Raw genomic sequence first — 19,660 nt, 5'->3', positions numbered from 1 at the left:
TGGCGCTACACGGGTCTGGGAGGCCGAGACTAGATCTATCAGACTTATCTCAGATACGTAATCTAAATTACTAGGAATTTTGCATGTTTCTTATTCCATAACAAGGTTTCAATGAATACGTATTGTCTAGCCAGGGCGGGACGTTTCAGTAGACGGTACGCGGTCAGAAACGTCAACTCTGTTGCGACGTGTTCAACGCGAGGCTCCTACGGATAGTCTACCCTAGAACTAGTAACTAGTCACACAGCACGGTGGTTCACGATACCTACGTTGGCACCAACCTAACGAACGGAATGTTAGATTACGTAAACCACGTGACGTCACGATAGCAGACACCTTGATTCGAATGCACGTGCGCTTAATTTACATCACGTGACAGCCAGGGGATCTCATTATGTCGTTGCATCGAGTAAATCTCTCGATTCAAGAGTCTTACTCTCCCTCGTGGCAGTTATGGGAAGGCGTGCGAGAGATGGTAGGAAACTGGTACGATGGCCTGCTGGAGACGCGCGAAAGCTTTCGCAAAACAATTTATAATGCGCCTAAACTCGAAATAAAGGTTTCTACAGCACTCTGCATGTACACAATGAGAGACCAAACAGCGTTGTGTCGCTAGAAAACTACAAACAGTGAAGAAAGAACGGTAGAATACAATGCGAGTATTGATTTGCCGTCGGGAGGTCCGACGAGTCGGAGGAATCTGGGGAAAGTCTGTTATAGCGCGGAGACGAAATGTTTGACTCTTGTCAACCACAAGACGGAGTTGGCGCGGAAGGTATTGCTGTTGGGATACACAAATAAGCGACAATGCGACGAGAATAAGCGACAATGCGACGACATGATTGGAGAGTTTGGTAAGGCAACCGGAAGTGACGTAAATTATGTTTTAATAATTTAATTAAAATTTTGTATATTGCGTCAAATAATGGGTTTTCAATTGTTAAGATTATTTCTACTTGCTGATCAATTTGACTGAAACAGTTAGTGTCAATAGTGAATTTTGTTTTGGAAAATTGCGAAGTGTACAACAAGCAGCATGCCGCTCATCAGAAATAAACGGCAGCCAGCAGGGATAGAAAACTTTTCTATCTCTGCGGAAAACCGCTTGCTGCTGCTAATGTTTGACCAATCGTAGCCTGGCATGAAATCAGGTGGTCACACTTATTCTGGATATTGAAGTATTGTATCGAAGAAGGTACAACGTGATAGCTTTAACATGATACTCTGTAAGTAAAAATGGCTCTACATTGTGAAGACGCAATTCATGGACAAAAAGTTTCTGCTCCCTACCTTCTCCGATATAGAGGGCGTACCTAACGTCTGTTGCACATTTTGACGGCGAAGAAGTGTAGCAACAAAGTTAAATTCAAGAACACAAGCACAATGAGTATCTTTAAACGGGTAATTATTATACCTCGGGATCGAGACAAAAGGGCACCAGACATCGTAGCCAAAGTAGAATTTGTGAACAGAGACCGTGGCGGGTAACATGTTCGGGCGGTAGAATGCGGCAATCAGTGGTTTGCCGCACCGCATCTTAGAGGTAAGCGGAACATATTGTGAACCCAGTTTTAGAGTCAACGGTTTGTAAAATGTTGTCAAGGTATGCTGGACTTGTGTAAATTATAATTAATTAAACACGTGCAGAGTGGAATATAAAGGTCGGTCATCGGTCATTGACCGACCAACTGGTGTTCATGACTGACCACAATTTTTCTTTGATTGGACATATCTACTACATGATTGGTCAAGGTGTAATAGTGATTGCATGGATGGTAGGGAATCAATGAGCAACTCAAAAGTCTAGACAACTGACAGAAGCAGCAGGCAAAATCTAAAGAGTTGACGATTGATCTACATATGCATGAGTGCATAAATGACAATACCGTAATACTATAACAGTTTATATTTTGATAGCCAATAGATACAGTAGTGAATACGAAGCAACAAATAAGGAAATTGAACTAAATGTTGATGTCCCTAATTACAAGAAAGGATTGTGAAATCAAATAAGAATATATGCCTAGAATTTAAAATGTCAGGTCAACCTCTTTTGCTAGAACACGATGTCTGTCCAAAAATTTTGCCTTACATTCCACTCTGCACATGTATTACATACTTGCAATGGGTTACAGAGTATGATGTAGAAAGCCAGTGAGATTGGGTATCATATTGTATTGAGAGTACTGTACTGTACCCACCAGTAAGTGTTTCACATAATCTGTCCCTTGACTTTCTCTATTTTCAGTGTCTGAACAAACTTATTGCTTAGATATTATTAGCCTTCTTGTTAGGAGTAGGATTACTTAATAAGCGAAGGTGTGGGTGAGGATAATAATCAGATTAGAGCATGAAAACTGTACATGAATAGTACAAAATATGTTAGATTGTTTACATTGTCTTTTCAAGAGTTGTAAGATGCTTCCTTGTTCATTTGTTGGTTTATTTTATTTACTTGTTGAGACAAGGTTGCACTCTATTATATAAAGTAATCTCATGATTCTTAACTAAGTTTTCATGATAATCACATTGTGGACAGCAAGGTATATTGGTTCTTGACTGTTTAGGCGAGGGATTGAAAATTGGGGCATTGGCACTGTACCGAGAGGGAAGGAAAGTTACCGTTGAGACGAAAACAGATCGGTGGTTTTTCACAGTTGAGCATCACAAGAGCTTCAAAGATAGTCGAGTGTTGACTGTCATAGTATCAGGTAGCAAAGTTGTTGGCTGGTATAGCTAGATGGCACTATGTTTGATTTATTTGTTGTAGATCGAAATCAAACTGTTTGTGATGAGTTATGCGAATTTCCTACTTGGTAAGTTACGGCTTCTAACTGCTGATCGATTTAGTAGTGACTGTCTTGTGAGTTATGCTCATTGGATGTTGTGTGTTGTGTTTACCCTAACTTGTTACATGAAATTGAAGTGTCCAGACTGTTGGTTAATATAGTACGCGTACTCATTTGTGTACTTACACAGGCACTTCCTATGATTTGATCATCTTGTGGTGGCAGTTTATTGTGTTGTTATGTATTGATTAATGTGCATTCGTACAGAAGTAAGCTGACATGTTATTATGATGTGAGGTGTTGGGGCTATGATTATCTGGATTGATTAAGTGTCTCACAGCTTAGTGTTTTGACTTTATATGCTCAGTTGATTTTTGGTTATGATATGATTAGTAGGTGTTATAGACTTATTGTATGTGAGTGCCAGGGGTGTTGTGTGTATGTCATAGCTTGTGTGTGTGTGTGTGTGTGTGTGTGTGTGTGTGTGTGTGTGTGTGTGTGTGTGTGCTTGCTTGCTTGCTTGCGAATGTGATTATGTGAGTGAGTTATACATGCATGCTGATAAAATATCCAAATATATATCCTTATGTATATTTACATTGATATATTTTGATGTAGCCCTTTGCTAAATCTTGGACCAGAAGACACATGCACAACAATATCTCCTATTACTGAAAAGGAATGGGAGCAGCAGGTATGGAGCAAAGTCTAGTTAATTAATTAAGTGAATATTTACAATTTTTGATTGGCAGCTTATCTGTTTGGCTCACCTCAGTAGAATAAATCAGTTAGAGAAAGAAACCATTTTGCACTGCATTATCTCCTATCTTTGTAATATCTTGTAATCTGCTTGGGTTATGAGAAATCAAATCTACTGTAGCCCAAATAATCTCATTAGGAGGAGTAACAGCTAGTAGAACCTTGATTTTATAATATGTGTTGATTGCAGACTCAGAGGTTTCTCTTTCTTGAGCCACCGCTTGATTCTGTCAACACAGATAAAGGCAATGTGACTTTGCTTGAGGAGTTGTCAGGGTTGTGTCATATGGTTGAATGTTTCAGGGCGTCTTATGATGGATACTCATCTAGCTGGGCAGCTGTATGTTCGAGGCGTCTGGGTCACTGACATGAAAACTGATGATTTGGTTGCAGGAGTGGATTTTTATAGAATGAGACTGGACAGGGACAGACGAGCTGTTGTACACAAGAGTGATATTGACCATCAGGTATGATCGCTAGTGATGGACACAGACAGAAGTGAAGTTAGTTTAGTTAGTTAGTTTTGGTGTAAGTTGTTACAGTCTGAGGTACAAATCATTGTCTGAAGTTATTTCTTGTGTCTTGTTTTGCAGGTCAGCTCATTGTGGACGGAAGCTATAAAAAAGAAACCGGAGTGGGCCAGTCGTTACTACCAGTTGCTACACTCGGGGTAATGACAACACTTCTGTTGTATCTGTAAGTGAATAGTTTATCTATGTGAATTTTAGAAGTTCATGTGATGTTCGTCATGCAAGCTTGTACATGGATGATGCCACTACCGCGTCACTGGTGGCAAAAGAATTTTTCAAGTAAGGTTGTAATGGTTATTGAACTTATTCTATTGGTTTGTTGGGTGGATAAGCAATGAAATAACTAAGAGATTTCAGACACATGTGCATAGAGACTTGTAGAATTATAGTCTGTGTTTGTTCATCCTCCATGCCATTTTTATGTATTGTTTTAGTACTTTTTGCTTTCTTGGAATAGACAAAATGGTCAGAATGCTTTGCCTGTCATCAACACTGCAACACACGACCTTCTGAAGAAGTTTAGTCATGATCTCAAGAAACAGGTTGGTTCTCATCACAATAAACCAATAGTTGTTATTGATGTAGTGTCTCTGGCTTCACAGGTGGTACTTTGCAATCAATCCTTGTTTGATATTCTTGTTCGATCAGGAAAAGTCCAGACGGCAGATTCACTGCTGGACCAACACAAAGTCAGTCAGCAAGTTAAAACACCGTTGGCAAAGCTGAACGATGATGAAGTAGTGTAGCTGTGTGGATATGTTCATGGAAATTGTTGCTACTATTTCTTTATGTTAGATGGGTGTTCTTCGCCGTGTGCAGGATCTGGTCAACATTGTTGACCCCAATTTTAATCTTTCTAGTGTAGACATCATTGAGACAGAAGATCGAGATGTGTGTTGTCATATTCATCTTGCATTATGATCTTGTAGTAGTGAATCTTATTTTACAGTTGAGAATGACATCGGCTAGTCGAATTGAAATTCCACATTGGATGCTGGATAAAGCTAGAGTGGCAGTGTTTTTCCCAAAAGCTGCAACAGAGGACTTTGTATAACAACATTTTTATGGTGTTGGCCCGTACCTTAAGTTTGGTGGTTTGTGCTGTATGTAGGAGTTGTGGAGGGAAGCTCAGCTTGCTAGTTGGATTCTTAGCAGGGTGAAGTTAAGTCAAGATTGGTTGAATGGACGAGGTGTGTCTTATTTGGTTGTTTAGTGTTATGCACTGACGTTATCTGTTTGATTTCTGTTAGCTGATTTTAGTGTCCAGGGTGCTGGCATTGTCTTTGCAGCTCTGGCTACTCAATCTCACGGAAAGGCAAAACCATTTTGCTATGATCACCACAAGGTTGGGTGAACTGTTGTAGAGCTGTTTTCGTAGGAATAGCTGCATGTTCTGCACACAGAGTTGAGTGTAGAATATGAGTGGACAGAAAGGTGGACTGACAGATGGTTATTCAGCTCAGTTATCCAGGCACACTGACAGACAGTATGTGTCATGTTTGGATGGAGCTTAATTAGTTTAAGTACTTTGGAAGCATAGTTTGCCTTTTCTGATAGTAAGATATCATAACAACCAAAATTAAGTCCTTGGAAGCTAGCTCAACAATAAAACATGTTAACCTAATTGACATTAAACCTAATTCAACCTTCTCACTTTTTTCTGGAATGTTACCCCAATCTGACAATTTTTTAGTGTGGCTTGTGGGCTTGTTTTTTTCTAGGCAACAAATGTGTATGTACAGGTGTGAGTATAGCCATGCATTTTCTTGCTTAGCAAAAGAAGAGATATGCTGAACATTTGTTTTCAATGCAACAAAAATAGATATGGCCAAGTCAACTAAATACAGTAATCATCCAGATTTTTTTCAAAATTGGGATGGACAATCGGATTGTATTTTTATTTAGTATGTATTTATTATGTATGCATTTAAAATGTTTTGTGTATGAGTATGAATTGTAATACCTGTGTGGAGTTGGTTATTAAAGTATGAAACAGCATTCACCAGCTTTTCAAGATGTTACACAATGACCTTTCATGTTAAGTTTTCTTGTCTCTTTATTCAGTCTTTGCTTTCATGCACGTAGCTGCCGGGTGGAGCTGTCTGGCTTTGTAATGCAGAAACTCCAAGTATTGCTCAAGCGAACTTGTGACCTCCCCAACTAACTCTTACCAGTTCCTTCTTAGTGCTGCTGACTTGAGTCTTTGCGCAGGACGTGCTGAAATGAATCAAGCACACCGCTGCTGTAGTCCATGAAGATATCTATAACAGTGGCCTGCTCTAGAACAATGCACCCATATCATGGCTTGAGCATCTGACAGCTACTCCAAATCTGAAGTATGAGGAAAGGCGTGACTTGTTTGGCATTCCCACGGTAGCGCACGTTACCATGCTACTTCTCTAGCTACTGTAGCAGAATTGAGCATGCGCATAAAATAAAAAATGACCCACAGCCTGGGAAGGACGGGATGAGAATCAATTTATTTAGTTGACTTGGCCTAAACACTGAAGTTTTGCATCTTATCATGTGTAGTAGCAACCTGAATTGTGAAAACTTAAATGGCAAATAGTTTGACATTATTTATGTGAAATGTTGTCTGGCTGTGTCATTTAGTGGGTGATGCTAGACAACAATGCGGACCAGGAATGTTAGTTTGTTTATCTGATGTTACAGAGAGTAGTTGATCTATTGTAAGTTGATTAACATTGCAGGAAAGTTACTGTAGTACAAACATTAATTAATTCATACAGTAGTAGCTAGTAGTACAGTCTATTGCAAAGTTATTTGGGTCTCAGGAAAAAAATATGGTATACCCTTGTTGCTTCTTCATGATATGTCATACCATGTGAGATTGCCTTATGTCTTTTTGTGATGGGTTCCTAGCTATTAGGGCTGACTATACATATCTATTAGGCTGCCATGTAGTAGACAGATTGACAGAATACTAGAGTACTGAGAAATGGTCTCTACTGTTTTAATGGAATTTGTTGTCTTTTTGCAGTCTGGTGTACAAGAAGCAGACAAGTCTATGTGGATCCAGAGAGAGGCAAAGAAAGACAACCATATCCAAAAACTACTTGTAATCATGAAACTATATTGCAGAAAACTGTTAACTAATTGTTGTTCCACAGATGGATATGCACGGGCAGGAAGAGGAACATCGACAAACACTGAATGAACTAATGTCTACAGTGAGGATTGAGATAGATTGGTTATGATGCTTACATCGAAGAAAGACTGATTATTGTCTTTCTGTAGAAACGTTCACTGGAGAAGCAGCTGCGTAGTAAAGAACATCAACATGTAGATGTTCGGCGAGAACTGGAGCACCGCTATCAACAACTTTTGGATAAGAAGCTTGAAGAAGCTGAGGCATGGTGTTGTCTGTTATTATAAGTTGGGACAAAATGGTATTCAGTTGTTCATGCTGTGTTTTAGGCAACTGTTCAAGAGTCAAGACGTATGCAGAAAACGCTGGAAGAAAACAATGAAACGTTAGCAAAGAAAAATACATGGGAAAAAGAGCAGTATGATGAAATAAAGGTCAAACTGGAGAAGGAATCTATTCGAAGGAGAACTACAGAAGATCATCTAAAGAATTTAATGTTGCAGCTGAAACAGCAGCTACGTGTTAGGTTGGTTGTATTAAATCTATATTCTATCCATGTGTCTGTATGTCTGGTTTTGTTGACTGCATGTTTCATAGGAATGAACAAACCTTGGTTAGAGCAAGAGGCACATAAAATAGAGTGCATGTGTAAGTCTTATGTAGAAAGGCTATTGCTAATGTGTAAGATGCATACATTGTAGTAAATGTGTGTCAGCAAGGTAAGGGTGTTAAGCAGAAGGTTGAGATGTTTGATGTTGATGTTTTGTGTACTTGCTTAGCTGCTTGTCTGTTTGTCTGAGTGTTTGTTTTTGGTCATACACTATGGAATATATATCAATTTGAGTACATCTTTAATACAGATACTGTATTTGAAGAGCTTTCTCTTTGTACAAGTCAATATAGACTCATACTTTGAACCTCCTATAGTGCTGTCTAGTGGTTTACTTTATGTCCTGCAGGAAGGTGACATCTAAAACAGTATTGATATTGCGTTCCAAAGTTTGTGACCATAGCAGTACTATATGGATTGTTAAATTGATCTTTAATCTTTGTTTCAAGTTTTTTTGTAGATCACTTGTATATTGTAGACAGTCACTGAATGAGTGTGGGTGTGCCAACAGCTTGCCCCAATTAGAACCTCTAATAGCAGTCAGGGCAAGACTGATAACAGGGAGAGTAGAGACTAGAGAGTCAAGACATCAACTGTTCAAAAAGCAGTTTGACAGTGTCTTCTGGTGTGTATGAATATCAGCATTTAGGCTGAGTTTTGATCTTGAATTATTCTAACATAGTCATTCTGTCATATTGGATAGTCCAAAACAAATGCTACAGGAGTGGCTATTGATGCATTTATGTTTGTCACCTCTTTGCTAACCTCTTTTTACTAATGCTTAAAATAACTATGGTAGTTGAGTTTAGACAGAATATAGAAGCATTCTGACTATGCTTAATAAGTTCTACTTCTCATGGGAACCTGTCTGTTGATGATAAGTATGAGGTCATGAGGGACTAATTAAGTGAACTTGTGGTCTGGGATTAGAGGAAACTAATTACCAGTGATTCTTTGAGATTCCAGTGAAGGTCTAATAAATTTAATCAGTGTGTCTAATTAGTAAGGAAGTACAACAGTTCAGTTGTATTTTGTGGTTCTTTGCTACACAGCATTTATTATATTTTAGACTGGAGGAGTATATACAAGAAATGAACAGAGCAGATGACCATCGAAACGACAAAGTGTTGAAATTTCTTAAAGAAATTGCTAATAAACTCAAGGTGATTTTCTTTCTTCAGTGTATTTTAAATCTCAGACGTATGTCTATCTATGCACTACTGTCTGGTAAGACGTCTGGAACCCTTCTTATCTAGTTGAGTTTAGATTGGGAACACCCATTTCACATGATGGTCAATGTTGAATGGGGCTGCAACATCAACACAGCAAAAGAAGCTGTATATGGCTGTAGTCATAATAGATCTAGGGCTACAGATGCAAACATGGCATTTTATATTTCTAGCCGCATCCTTGGATAAGGCACATGGATATCTTTTACCACAGCTAAAACCAGTACATGACTTTCAAATTTCCTACTTCAGGTAGTTCAGTTGAACAGATGGTCTGATGGGTGTCAGCCTGATTGCCTTGATGATGCTTTGGCAACTTTCTTTTCTATAATCAGTTGGGCCATCAGCCTGCCTCAGGGGTCTTTGAAGCTGTACAGGAAAACGAAGGCTGTGGAATGCAAGTAAAGTACATGTTACCGCCCAGGAACATCATAAGCTACTTTAGTGTTGTGTACCCGCATTCTCTGTATGACAGCAAGAATTCTCACTGACTGCGTTCCAATGGAAGAATTGAACATAGTGGAATGCTGATGGCTTATCGGGCAGGCTGTAATGTTATGCCAGGAAATTAGAATGGTTACTTAATTAATTAATGAACTCCTAAATTTGGTTTGGCACTGATTACAATTATTGGTTTGTTGCAGGAACTGGAAGAGAAGAAAGACATTACGTGTGTCGTTTGTAAACAGAACGACAAATCTCATATACTGGTACCTTGTGGCCACTTCTCTTTTTGTGAGGGTTGTGCGGAAACACTCTGTACAGCGCCAGCTGAGCAAGACCGAAAATGCCCCGTATGTAGAGAACATGTAGAAAAGTCATTCAAAGTATTTTCTTCTTGATCAGCTAGTTTGACTTTTGTTTTCTATTAGCCATTTTGATTAACGTCTTTTTAGTCATTCTTGGAATCTTCGGACATATCTATTGTTGTTGTTGCTATATTTGACTAGGAGGCGGGGTACTCGCTGGTTGCGGTTGGACTGTTACCATAAACGGATTCCTTGTGTGCGTGATAAGCGTGCTGACGTTCAGCCCGCCTAGACAGCTGCCTTCTACTTCCGTTATCGCTTCCGGTTTATCTCCCCACACATGCAACTCATGACGCTACGTAACAAGTCAGATCTAGGTCAGTCCAAGAAAAAGAAACATTTCGTTCGTATTTGGGGTGACGTCTCCGTACTTAGCAGGTACAATTTTAATTTCTGAGAAGAGGCCTACAAGATACAGAGAGTGACGTTTGATGTGACATATGACGTGTATTTGTCAATGTAACATGACACGCCGGCTGAGAATATGGCGTGACTGTCTTGATGGCTGCTGTCGAGACAACTAATGTGGTAACGTTGCGTGCAATCACACCAGCTGTCCGTACGAAATCGTCGAAAAAAGCAGTAACGACTAACTGTCCGGGTCGTTGTAGTAAAGTCCCGCCTCGGATGTAGGTTTTCTAAATTGGATTAGTAATGTCATCATGTTATCAGCACGCGACACCTCAGTAAAAAGCCGCACTGCTCAGTTGACGATTTCATAGCTGGCCGACAGTCCGTTGTCTCTCATTCTCCTATGCAAGGAAGAACCTTCACTTATGACTATACGGAGGAGATATTCTTTGCCGCTCGGGACCGTTTTCTGTCTCTTGCCTGCGGTTCTGGCTGGCGTCGCAAGAGAAGCCTATCGTGGCAACAACCAATTTGATCGTGTTCATTCCTTTACAGCAGCGATCGTTGTGTTTAGTGGCTGCACTAGTAGTACAACGATCGGAAAGTGTATTCCACGCCTCGAACTGAAGGAATTGATCTACGGTCACTGGTTGGCCATGGACTTGAAAACAATCCCGGGCTGTTGCCCAGAGGCGCTTACAAAGTTACTTCTTGCCGGCAGAGCGGCGTCAAGTCTGGATTGCAATGGCTGGAAGCTAGAAATGCAGTATCTGATTGTACTGGCGACGTGGAACAACGGGAGCTGCTTGTTGCATGGAGAACACCTACCGAGCGATGCTTACGTTCGATTGAGAGACATTTTTGGAGATGGGCACTTTCGTGAATCGAGTGTCATCCATAAAGCATCAGGTAAACTGTGGGAGGTTGGTTGCTAGCGACGCGAAAATGCTAACATCCACACCTGTTTCTGTCGTGCATTATTTCACACTTTCGCCCCACCTTTCGGTTATTCATTGCACCCACTTTCACGAGCGCTGCACGGGCGGGCGCAGCCGACACGTGGAACTCCCCGCGCGATGTGCATTTATCACTCGGGAAGACGGACACTAGGATTGTCATTACAACACAATCGTGGTGTGTCTTTCCTATGCTAACGAACACGTTTGTACGACGAGGTACGAGCGACATCGGGGTTAGTTGATTGTTTGAATTGACCGAGCGGAATCCGTTTGTTCTCGCAGTGCGCACTAACCACCCATAACATTACCTCGGCAACAAGCCCTACTGGGTGTCGGAATGCCACGCGTACGATTTCCGCGCGGTTTTAACCGAAGACTGGACATTAGTTACATAACTTAAGTATGGTTCAGAGTGGAACCTCACAGCTTGATTTTGCGCGATGATTATTCATAAGTGTTAATGAGGAGGCAAGCCACGCCCAGACGCGTGCGTGATCGTACACTAACGTATGGATACCGACAATGGAATAGTCAACGTGGCTCCGCGCTGATGAACAGTGGCGATTACGATTTGCATCTTGATTGCAGTTGTGACGGCACGGTCGTGCCGTTTGCAGTAAGAATAGTCACATTTTGGTCGACTGTGTATGCCATCTGCTTACAACATCATATTTTCGAGAAAGGTCAACGGTGTGCTTAGTGGTTTTACACCTGCTTTTGTTATTTTAGTCTATCCAAGTTAGTGTTTGTAATTGGGTACATGAGTCATGCACCTTTGACCTAATTAGCTAACTAACTGGCATGATTATTGGAATTGCAACTACAAATTCTTACTAATAGGTGGAAGGATGAAGCGACAATTTCAACAAATAATTCATGACAGCATCGAAGGTATTGGAAAGTCGGATTTGGTGGCCGATGCTGCTGTACAGTATGGAGGCCAGAGTCGATCTCGAATTGACGTTGAAGTATCAGGTGGTCAAGGCCAGGATGCATTAAGGGTGTTGATTCTACCATCTCTTTGGTCTATTTATGCATGGCTTGGAGCCAGTCAACGAGGCAGCAACAGACAAGTGAAGAATGGTTTGGATATTTCAGAAGGAAACTTTGTTGCTGAGACGAGGATTGAATATCAAGGAACACAGGTTGTTTTTGTAATTCAGCATGGACTAGGACTGAATCAGGGTACACTTCATTTGAAGACGCGAGTTGAGGGGAGACTACCTCAGTATGATCTAAGTGACCCAAACAGCATAAAACACAACGATCCAACAATCACTCTTTTGAAAGTTAATTCTACGAGTTACTTTGGCAGAGCAAAGAGATCATTGACTATTAGAGAAAAATCGTTTTTTTATACTCAGGAGACAACTCTGACTATTGAGAGTCGGTCGATCAAACGTTCGGGCAATCTTTTTGTTCTGCATTCAAGTCTGCGAAGGACTGTTGTCAAAGGGAAAGTGCACATCTTGGTTGAAGCAGAAATCGAGAGAGCAAGCAAAAGTCGTATGTGTTTTCATACTCACCACGTTTGCTTACTCGTGATGATTGTTGTCGTATACAGATGTGTCAACAGCATGTTGTGAGTATGGCACCACAAGAGCACACAAGGGTGACAGTTGTAATATACATTTTGATGCATGCTCGTTGTCGGACGAACTACAGGCTTGTTGCGAGTGTTGCAGTCAAGGACGCCAGGTGGCACGAAACAGTAGTCGGTGCATCAACAAGGAGAAAGGTCAAGGTCGTATGTGTAGAAGGAAATTCAAGGAGTGCTGTTCTAATGAACAAACCAAAGGTAAGATATAGTTCCAAATGTGGGAATTTATCATGTCCGCAAAGGGTCAGTTTGGTAATGGACATCGACATTACTAATATTAGTCCGATACATTTATGTGGCATTTGTATTATTATAATTATTGCTGATCGAAGCTTGCCCATTTGGGTGTTGTGAGTGAGATCTAACTTGTTCCTACTGGTAGCTAGACTTTCAAGGTAGTGATTATTTAACTAATGTTTTTATCTGCAAGACTGTTGCTTTTGGCTTAATTAAACTTGATACTAAGCATACTCTTACTTGCTGTTGTCCAAGCTAGACAACTGTTTGTTTTGGTATTGTTGGACTTACAGACTGACACGCGTTTTGGGTGTGACCCGTGCAGTTACTGTTGATGAGCAGCTACTTGATAGACTGTTGGCATTCTGCTTTGAATGTTTTGATAGATGCAGCAATTTCTACAACAAAGCCACCACCGACAATACCCACAATTGATTCAGGCGAGTGTATGTCACAGTCAGTGATACTGTGTTTCTAAGTTGCATTGTATTGTCTTTCTGTTGTGTAATAACTGTTCTTATATTTATAGGTTCTAATTATGGCTGGATATGTTGTGTTACTGGATCTATGAAGGGTCGCCGAGGAGTGGACTGCCAATCGCTTGTGTCTTCAACCTGTGGATCTGTCGCTAAGCAATGCTGTCTTTGTTGTCAGGAGGGAATAAAGAATGCTGATCATGCTGGCTTGTGCAAGACAGAAGTTGGGTCAGACGAATGCAAGATAAGAAGACATAGTTGCTGCTTGGAGAGGATTATGGAGAGGCTGAATGGTCTGTTGTATATGTCAGGTTCAATTGTACGTGTACAGAATGAGTTGTTGTGTAGAAAGTACTACGACACAACCACCACTGTCGACTCAAGCTAGTACTATGAAAACACCAAGTCTAGACGTATTTAAGACTTTCCGTGAGTAAATTGGAAATTGGACAAATGTACAAACCAACTGTGATCATTTGCTTTAGAGAGCTGGTTTAGACATGTTGGTAGTGGCAGAGTATCTGGCTTTGTATCAGGACACAGATTGTCTCCCATGATTGTTTTTCAAGTTGGCTTAAATCGGAGCAACAATGGAGAAAGTCAGTTTTTGATGACTTACTCCAATCTTCCAGAGGGTCTTTCAAATCAACGTTTAGTACTGATTATGTCTATCACATCGTGGCCATTGGTGTGGCTGCTAGCTGTGGAATCAAACAATATTAATCATTATAATGTTTTTCTTGAAACAGTTGAGACTTTGGAGATGGAAGGAAAGGTAATTTTTGAAAACAAGAAGTCGAGAGACAATTTGGATGTCAACTACAAGATAAAAATTAGGAATAACATACCGGTAGAAGTTGAATTGACAGTGAAGGGTGATATCCCATCCACTAATGATGGCAGCATTGAATTACGTAGATACGAAACATTTCACATACAAAAGTGGTTCAATGGAGACAGCAGATACACAAGCAACCTCTTAAGCCCTGATTATCAAATGTCCATGACAAGAAAGACAAAGATTGGTGGTAGATCCGTGTCAATAGGGTTCTTGCTGGAGGTGTTTGTGAATGCTGTCAAGAAAATGCATCGTCTTCCAGTTACACAGAATGTCTTTGTTGACGACGAAAGAGTTCAAGTGGATGGGAGGGGAATGGGACTTCTTTCTGTTCTGTCTTCTGTTTCAACTACAGGTTGACAATTCAGATCAGTACTCTAGCTTGGTGCGTTTTACAGATTATGTTTTTTAGATTCGCACTTGTACTATAATTATTCACCACAGTACAGCAGGATGTTCGACAGTCAAAGTTCGACTGTTTCAACTTTTACATCATCCAAGTCATTAGTTAGCAATAATAGGAATGGGATACTAACAACAGCATTTCCACAGTCTTTGTCAGTGACTCCAAGGATGGAACCAACGACTCAAGCTTCTAGCTTTGTATCAACAAAGCAATCAATGGCTACACCATCGTCTGTAACAGGCTGTTATGATATTCATGCACAAGGAACATTTACGGGCATAATTAATGGTATCGAGATTGATGAGGCAGAGATTGTGGCGGATCTTAATACCAATGGCAGTGTACATGTAATAATTACACAGCATAGTGGTACTGCTGACTTAACTGTATTGCAACCACTTCCTATTGGTCTACCTCTGTTCTTGGCATGCGTGACTAATAAGACACGGGTATGCTACATATTAGTGATCTCTGTTTTCTACAACTAATATGCAGTGATTTATCTGGTTTAGCTATCACTGAGCTTACTAGAAGCAGAGATTGTAGTCAATGACACTTATATTGTCCAGCTGTCATTTGCCGTATCTGATGCTGATAGAAATAGTCACGTGGATATGAACATTCATGTGACTGCTTACGGTATTCTGCCTATTTCTGGCAACTTACAGATAAAGGTGAAACCATATCAGTTACAAGTGATACAAGTGTCTTCGACAATTACTTTTCTTGGAGCACGAGGTGAAATTTCTATTGGGAATGAAATGGCTACTTTAACAATACAGAGCAAGGCTGTTTGGGAGAGTAGCGAGACTGGATTGGTGGATAGACAACTTATGATATCTACTAATTTGCACATCAGCAAAGCAACAACGTCCGTCAAACTTTCTGTCAAAGCAATGCTCAAGTTTGTGTTAGCTTCAGGTGTTTATTTGTTTGTGTGTCTGTATGTGTGTCTATTTGTATTTGTAATGTGGTTGGAGAGTTGCATTGTTATACCTTTTTGGATCGCGAACTATATGTACTGATATTAATTTTGTGTCTTTGTAGACTTTACTGATGTTTGTTGTTTATTTGGTAAAACTTTGGCATCTGACAGTGGAGAATGTAAAAAGCTAGCATTTCCAAATATTTGTCATGCAACAAGAGGAAGAAAATGTTGTAGTTGCTGTTTGAATGGACTTCGCCTTCCATCAAACATCACAAGATCATCATCATGGTGTCAGTTGCGAGACAAGAAAGGAAACAGAAAGTGCAAAACTGCTGCAACTGAATGCTGCTTAAGAGAAGCTCACATATCTGGTAGCCTCTTCTGTTTTGTTGGTCTAGTTAAGTTGACTGTTATCTGCTTTGATATAGTTGCAGAACCAATTCCTATGCATCGAATTCGTGGTAGAGTAAAGGGATTTATCAACTCGGAGCCTGTGAAAGATGGCACTATTAATGGTCATTTTAATAAAGCTGGGGAGTTTGTGGTGGATATTTATCTGGGCAGCATTGTACATGTGCTTGGTCAGTCCACTTCATTGTTGCTACCAATCATCAATGCCATTGGCTGGATGATAGCTTATCCTATGAGGAATGGTGCAAATTTTTGCTGTTCGTTTTCTGTTGGAAGTAACGTAACATTTGAGTCTGAGAAATATCATTTCTATTATGCTCAGAGTGGGAATGTCACACGTGGAGGATCTGTTGTTGTTGACACAATGATTCTCGACAGCAGAGTTCCTGTGTTTGTGTTACAAGGAAATGAGCATCTTTCACTATCTGATTTGTCAAGCAATTTAGTACGAGTTGATCAAAGTGGTTTTCATTTGGCAGCAGACAACTGTCAAGTTACTGTAAACAATCATGTAGATATGACATTTCATCAAGCTCTCACAGCAACTCTTGATGGCTTGCCGAGCAACGACAGCCTTCCTTGGTTGCAACACATGGATGTTCGATTCACTACGATATCAGTCAATCAAAGCTCCATGACTTTGACAGTATCAGGAAATGTTATTGTGGAGCCAATTTCTGGTTAACATGTTTACTGTTTAAAAAATAAATAATAAATTTTATCATTTTGATTTTTGTTTGTAGAGCCTGATTCTGACAGCTCTTGCTGTAAGGTGGGCAGAACAATGGCTATGTCATGGTTCCAATGTCCTAATACATCTGCATGCGGCAGTGCTCTGACCAAGTGCTGTGAATGCTGCCGCAGCGGACTGATAGCGAAGAATAATCAAGCCTCATGCACGTCAGTGTTAAAACCTCGAGCATGCGGAAACTCATTCAAGACATGCTGCAACGGCTTTCAACCAGGTAGCCAATTTTTGAGATAAAATAGCATGACTCTCATATTTGGTCTTATGTTTAACAGATATATTAGTGACAGTTCCTCCCATATCAATTTACAATTTTTCTTCTGTGTCTGATCCAAGTGAAGATTCAATAAAATCTCACATGAAATCATCACCATCTCCAGCATCACGAATTCCTTCTGGTCTTGCTTTCCTTTGTACAAGTTTGTTGAAATCTGATTGTGAAGATTTGTTTGTGTATTTCAGGTCCCTGTTCTACTACCGTTTGTGCACCGGGTCAGCATTGTATGATAGACAGTCAGGGAAATGCCATGTGTGGCTGTTACAATCAGTGCAGATATGTTAAATCGTTGGAATTTGTTTGTGGTACTGACAATCGAACTTACGGCAGCCAATGTCTTATCAAGGTTATCGCATGCCTTCTTGGCAGAAACATCGAGTATGCATATACAGGAGCTTGCAATATTGGTAAGCTTCTAAATTACTACATATTAATCAGGGGACATGTACAAACGAGCTCATGTAAGTTATTTATTAAATATAAATATACTGTGAATATACATTACTGTAGTGATACACCTGTATTAGTTTTATGTAGTAGTGTATGTAATTGCTTGTCTTGTAGACAACAGAGCCATTTGCAATTGCAACGGTTACTCAGAGACTTGCGATTCTATAACTGGAATTTGTAGCAAATGCCGATTTAACACGGCAGGTGATCATTGTGAACGATGTACAAATGGTTATTTTGGATTTCCTTCTAACGGCCAGCCAGATTCTTGCCAAGAATGTATGTGCCCTGGACGCCAAGGCTTAAACAATTTCAGTCCGACATGCCACCTGGATCGATTTGACCGCCGACCTGTATGTGATGCATGTGACATGGGTCACATTGGTCGACGATGCCAGCTTTGTTCTGATGGCTATTACGGAATGCCAAAAAAGATGTCAGGAAAGTGCTACCCCTGCAGATGCAATGGGCACATAGACAGGAATGCCTTCGGTAACTGCGACCGAAAAACAGGCAGATGCCTCAAGTGTCTCCATAATACAGCGGGGCAAGACTGTGAAAGATGCAAAGATGGATACTATGGAGAGGCAGTAGTACTGAAGTCATGTCATCGTATGTGACCACATTTGTTTCAGTGTTTCTTGAGTTTACCGTGTGTTTGCCAACAGGTTGCACTTGCAACAAATTTGGTTCAGTCACGCCTATCTGTCATCACCGTTATGGGCACTGTACATGCAGAGAGGGGGTAGAAGGTGCATTCTGCAGTATGTGCTCATCAGGCTATTGGGGACTTGGGAATAAAGGTTTCAAAGGTTGCACTGAATGTAATTGCTGTTCAGAAGGTTCACTGTCAAGCATCTGCAATAGAGTGAGAATGACACAATGTGTGTGTGTGTGTGTGTGTGTGTGTGTGTGTGTGTGTGTGTGTGTGTGTGTGTGTGTGTGTGTGTGTGTGTGTGTGTGTGACATGTTTGTGTGTGTGTGTGTGTGTGTGTGTGTGTGTGTGTGACATGTTTGTTGTGTAGGATTCTGGACACTGCAAGTGTAAGGTTGGATTTAGTGGTCAAACGTGCTGCGAGAGAAACAGTTTGCCATGAAGAGACTTGCATAGAGCAAGCAAGGTATTTGTAGGCTTCAGCTGGGGTTAGAAATCCTGCTGGTTGGGACTATATGTATATTTTTCTGACACAAGTGGAAGCAGAGGTACTTATGTGTACGTTACACACTACCACAGCAGTATATGAGCATACATATATATGTGATCAGCTCTCATAGATAGTTTAGGAGCAAACTGAATGAACTACCAATTAAGTTTGAACATATTTGATAGGAAATTTTGAGTGGATGAGCATGCATGCAAGAAATAATTAAATTGAACCAAGGGGCAACTATCCAGACCCTTCACTGTCTGAGTGTATATAATGTTTTGTAAAGTGCAATCTAGATAATTCAAACATGTGATGCTTAGATGACAGACAGAACGAGTCAAAAACAAACAGACAGGGTGGGCAAACAAGCAGGTAGATATAGGAAAGGTGGAGGAAGTCTGGATGCTCATGCCTAGCCCAGTCAGTGATAAGAATCAATTATTTCGCTATGAAGCAATTGAACTTCTGCAGCAAGCAGCAACCAACAGACAATGATCAGTGACTTCAGTCAAGTGTTACTAAAAGTATACCAGGAAGACACAACTTTCTGTTGTCTCCTTCATCACTAAAACATGACTTCACAAGTGTATGTCTTCAAAAATGTATTTACCGTCCTCAGGTAGAGTACAATAGGAACAAGGAAAGAGATCCTAAGTCAATTTTGGCAAAGCAGGGCAGTGCATCAAATGGTTCTTAGCATGCTATAGGATTAGAGTTACAGAAAAGTACTTTAACTTTTAGCAAACTGAGTGATAGGCATTGTATGGTAGGCACACAAATATAGCTGAAGGGTAGTTTCAGCACCAATCAGATAATACATAGACAGGACAAGAAATATGATATGATATCAGATGTCTGGCTAATTCAAGTCACTGTACCCCCCATGTAAAAACGCAAGACACAACAAATGTACAAAATACAGGCAGTGACGCAAGCAGCAATCAAATACCAATGCCAAGTCCTGTAGAGTAAACGAATATAGGAAAACACATGACT

The 19,660-nt window shown here is 40.4% G+C and overlaps 2 protein-coding genes across 2 annotated transcripts; both read left to right on the top strand.

Moving 5' to 3' along the window:
• The first annotated feature begins 384 nt into the window (after window positions 1–384).
• On the top strand, window positions 385–10,041 carry LOC134194220 (uncharacterized). Its single transcript, XM_062663146.1, has 21 exons — window positions 385–559; window positions 617–854; window positions 2,568–2,711; window positions 2,771–2,816; window positions 3,408–3,483; window positions 3,739–3,793; window positions 3,852–4,015; window positions 4,142–4,218; window positions 4,277–4,357; window positions 4,536–4,620; window positions 4,681–4,815; window positions 4,874–4,969; window positions 5,028–5,126; window positions 5,190–5,268; window positions 5,329–5,423; window positions 7,080–7,157; window positions 7,210–7,269; window positions 7,337–7,450; window positions 7,517–7,713; window positions 8,867–8,960; window positions 9,671–10,041. Exons 1-21 carry the CDS (start codon window positions 395–397, stop codon window positions 9,866–9,868), a joined length of 2,376 nt encoding a protein of 791 aa, XP_062519130.1. The 5' UTR covers window positions 385–394; the 3' UTR covers window positions 9,869–10,041.
• Window positions 10,042–10,568: 527 nt separating this feature from the next.
• LOC134194105 (uncharacterized) lies at window positions 10,569–19,355 on the top strand. The gene is made up of 17 exons (XM_062663009.1): window positions 10,569–11,095; window positions 11,986–12,651; window positions 12,710–12,943; window positions 13,369–13,422; window positions 13,512–13,751; window positions 13,807–13,887; window positions 13,944–14,651; window positions 14,709–15,151; window positions 15,215–15,623; window positions 15,750–16,001; window positions 16,059–16,721; window positions 16,785–17,006; window positions 17,065–17,187; window positions 17,252–17,473; window positions 17,631–18,128; window positions 18,185–18,384; window positions 18,542–19,355. The coding sequence occupies exons 1-17, from the start codon at window positions 10,612–10,614 to the stop codon at window positions 18,611–18,613; spliced, it is 5,571 nt and encodes a 1,856-aa protein (XP_062518993.1). The 5' UTR covers window positions 10,569–10,611; the 3' UTR covers window positions 18,614–19,355.
• Window positions 19,356–19,660: the final 305 nt, after the last annotated feature.

Source organism: Corticium candelabrum, chromosome 18, assembly GCF_963422355.1.
Source record: "Corticium candelabrum chromosome 18, ooCorCand1.1, whole genome shotgun sequence".
In the NCBI taxonomy this organism is placed as follows: Eukaryota; Metazoa; Porifera; class Homoscleromorpha; order Homosclerophorida; family Plakinidae; genus Corticium; species Corticium candelabrum.
Note: the sequence above shows the minus strand (reverse complement) of the source record. Positions and strands in the feature narration are given on the sequence as shown.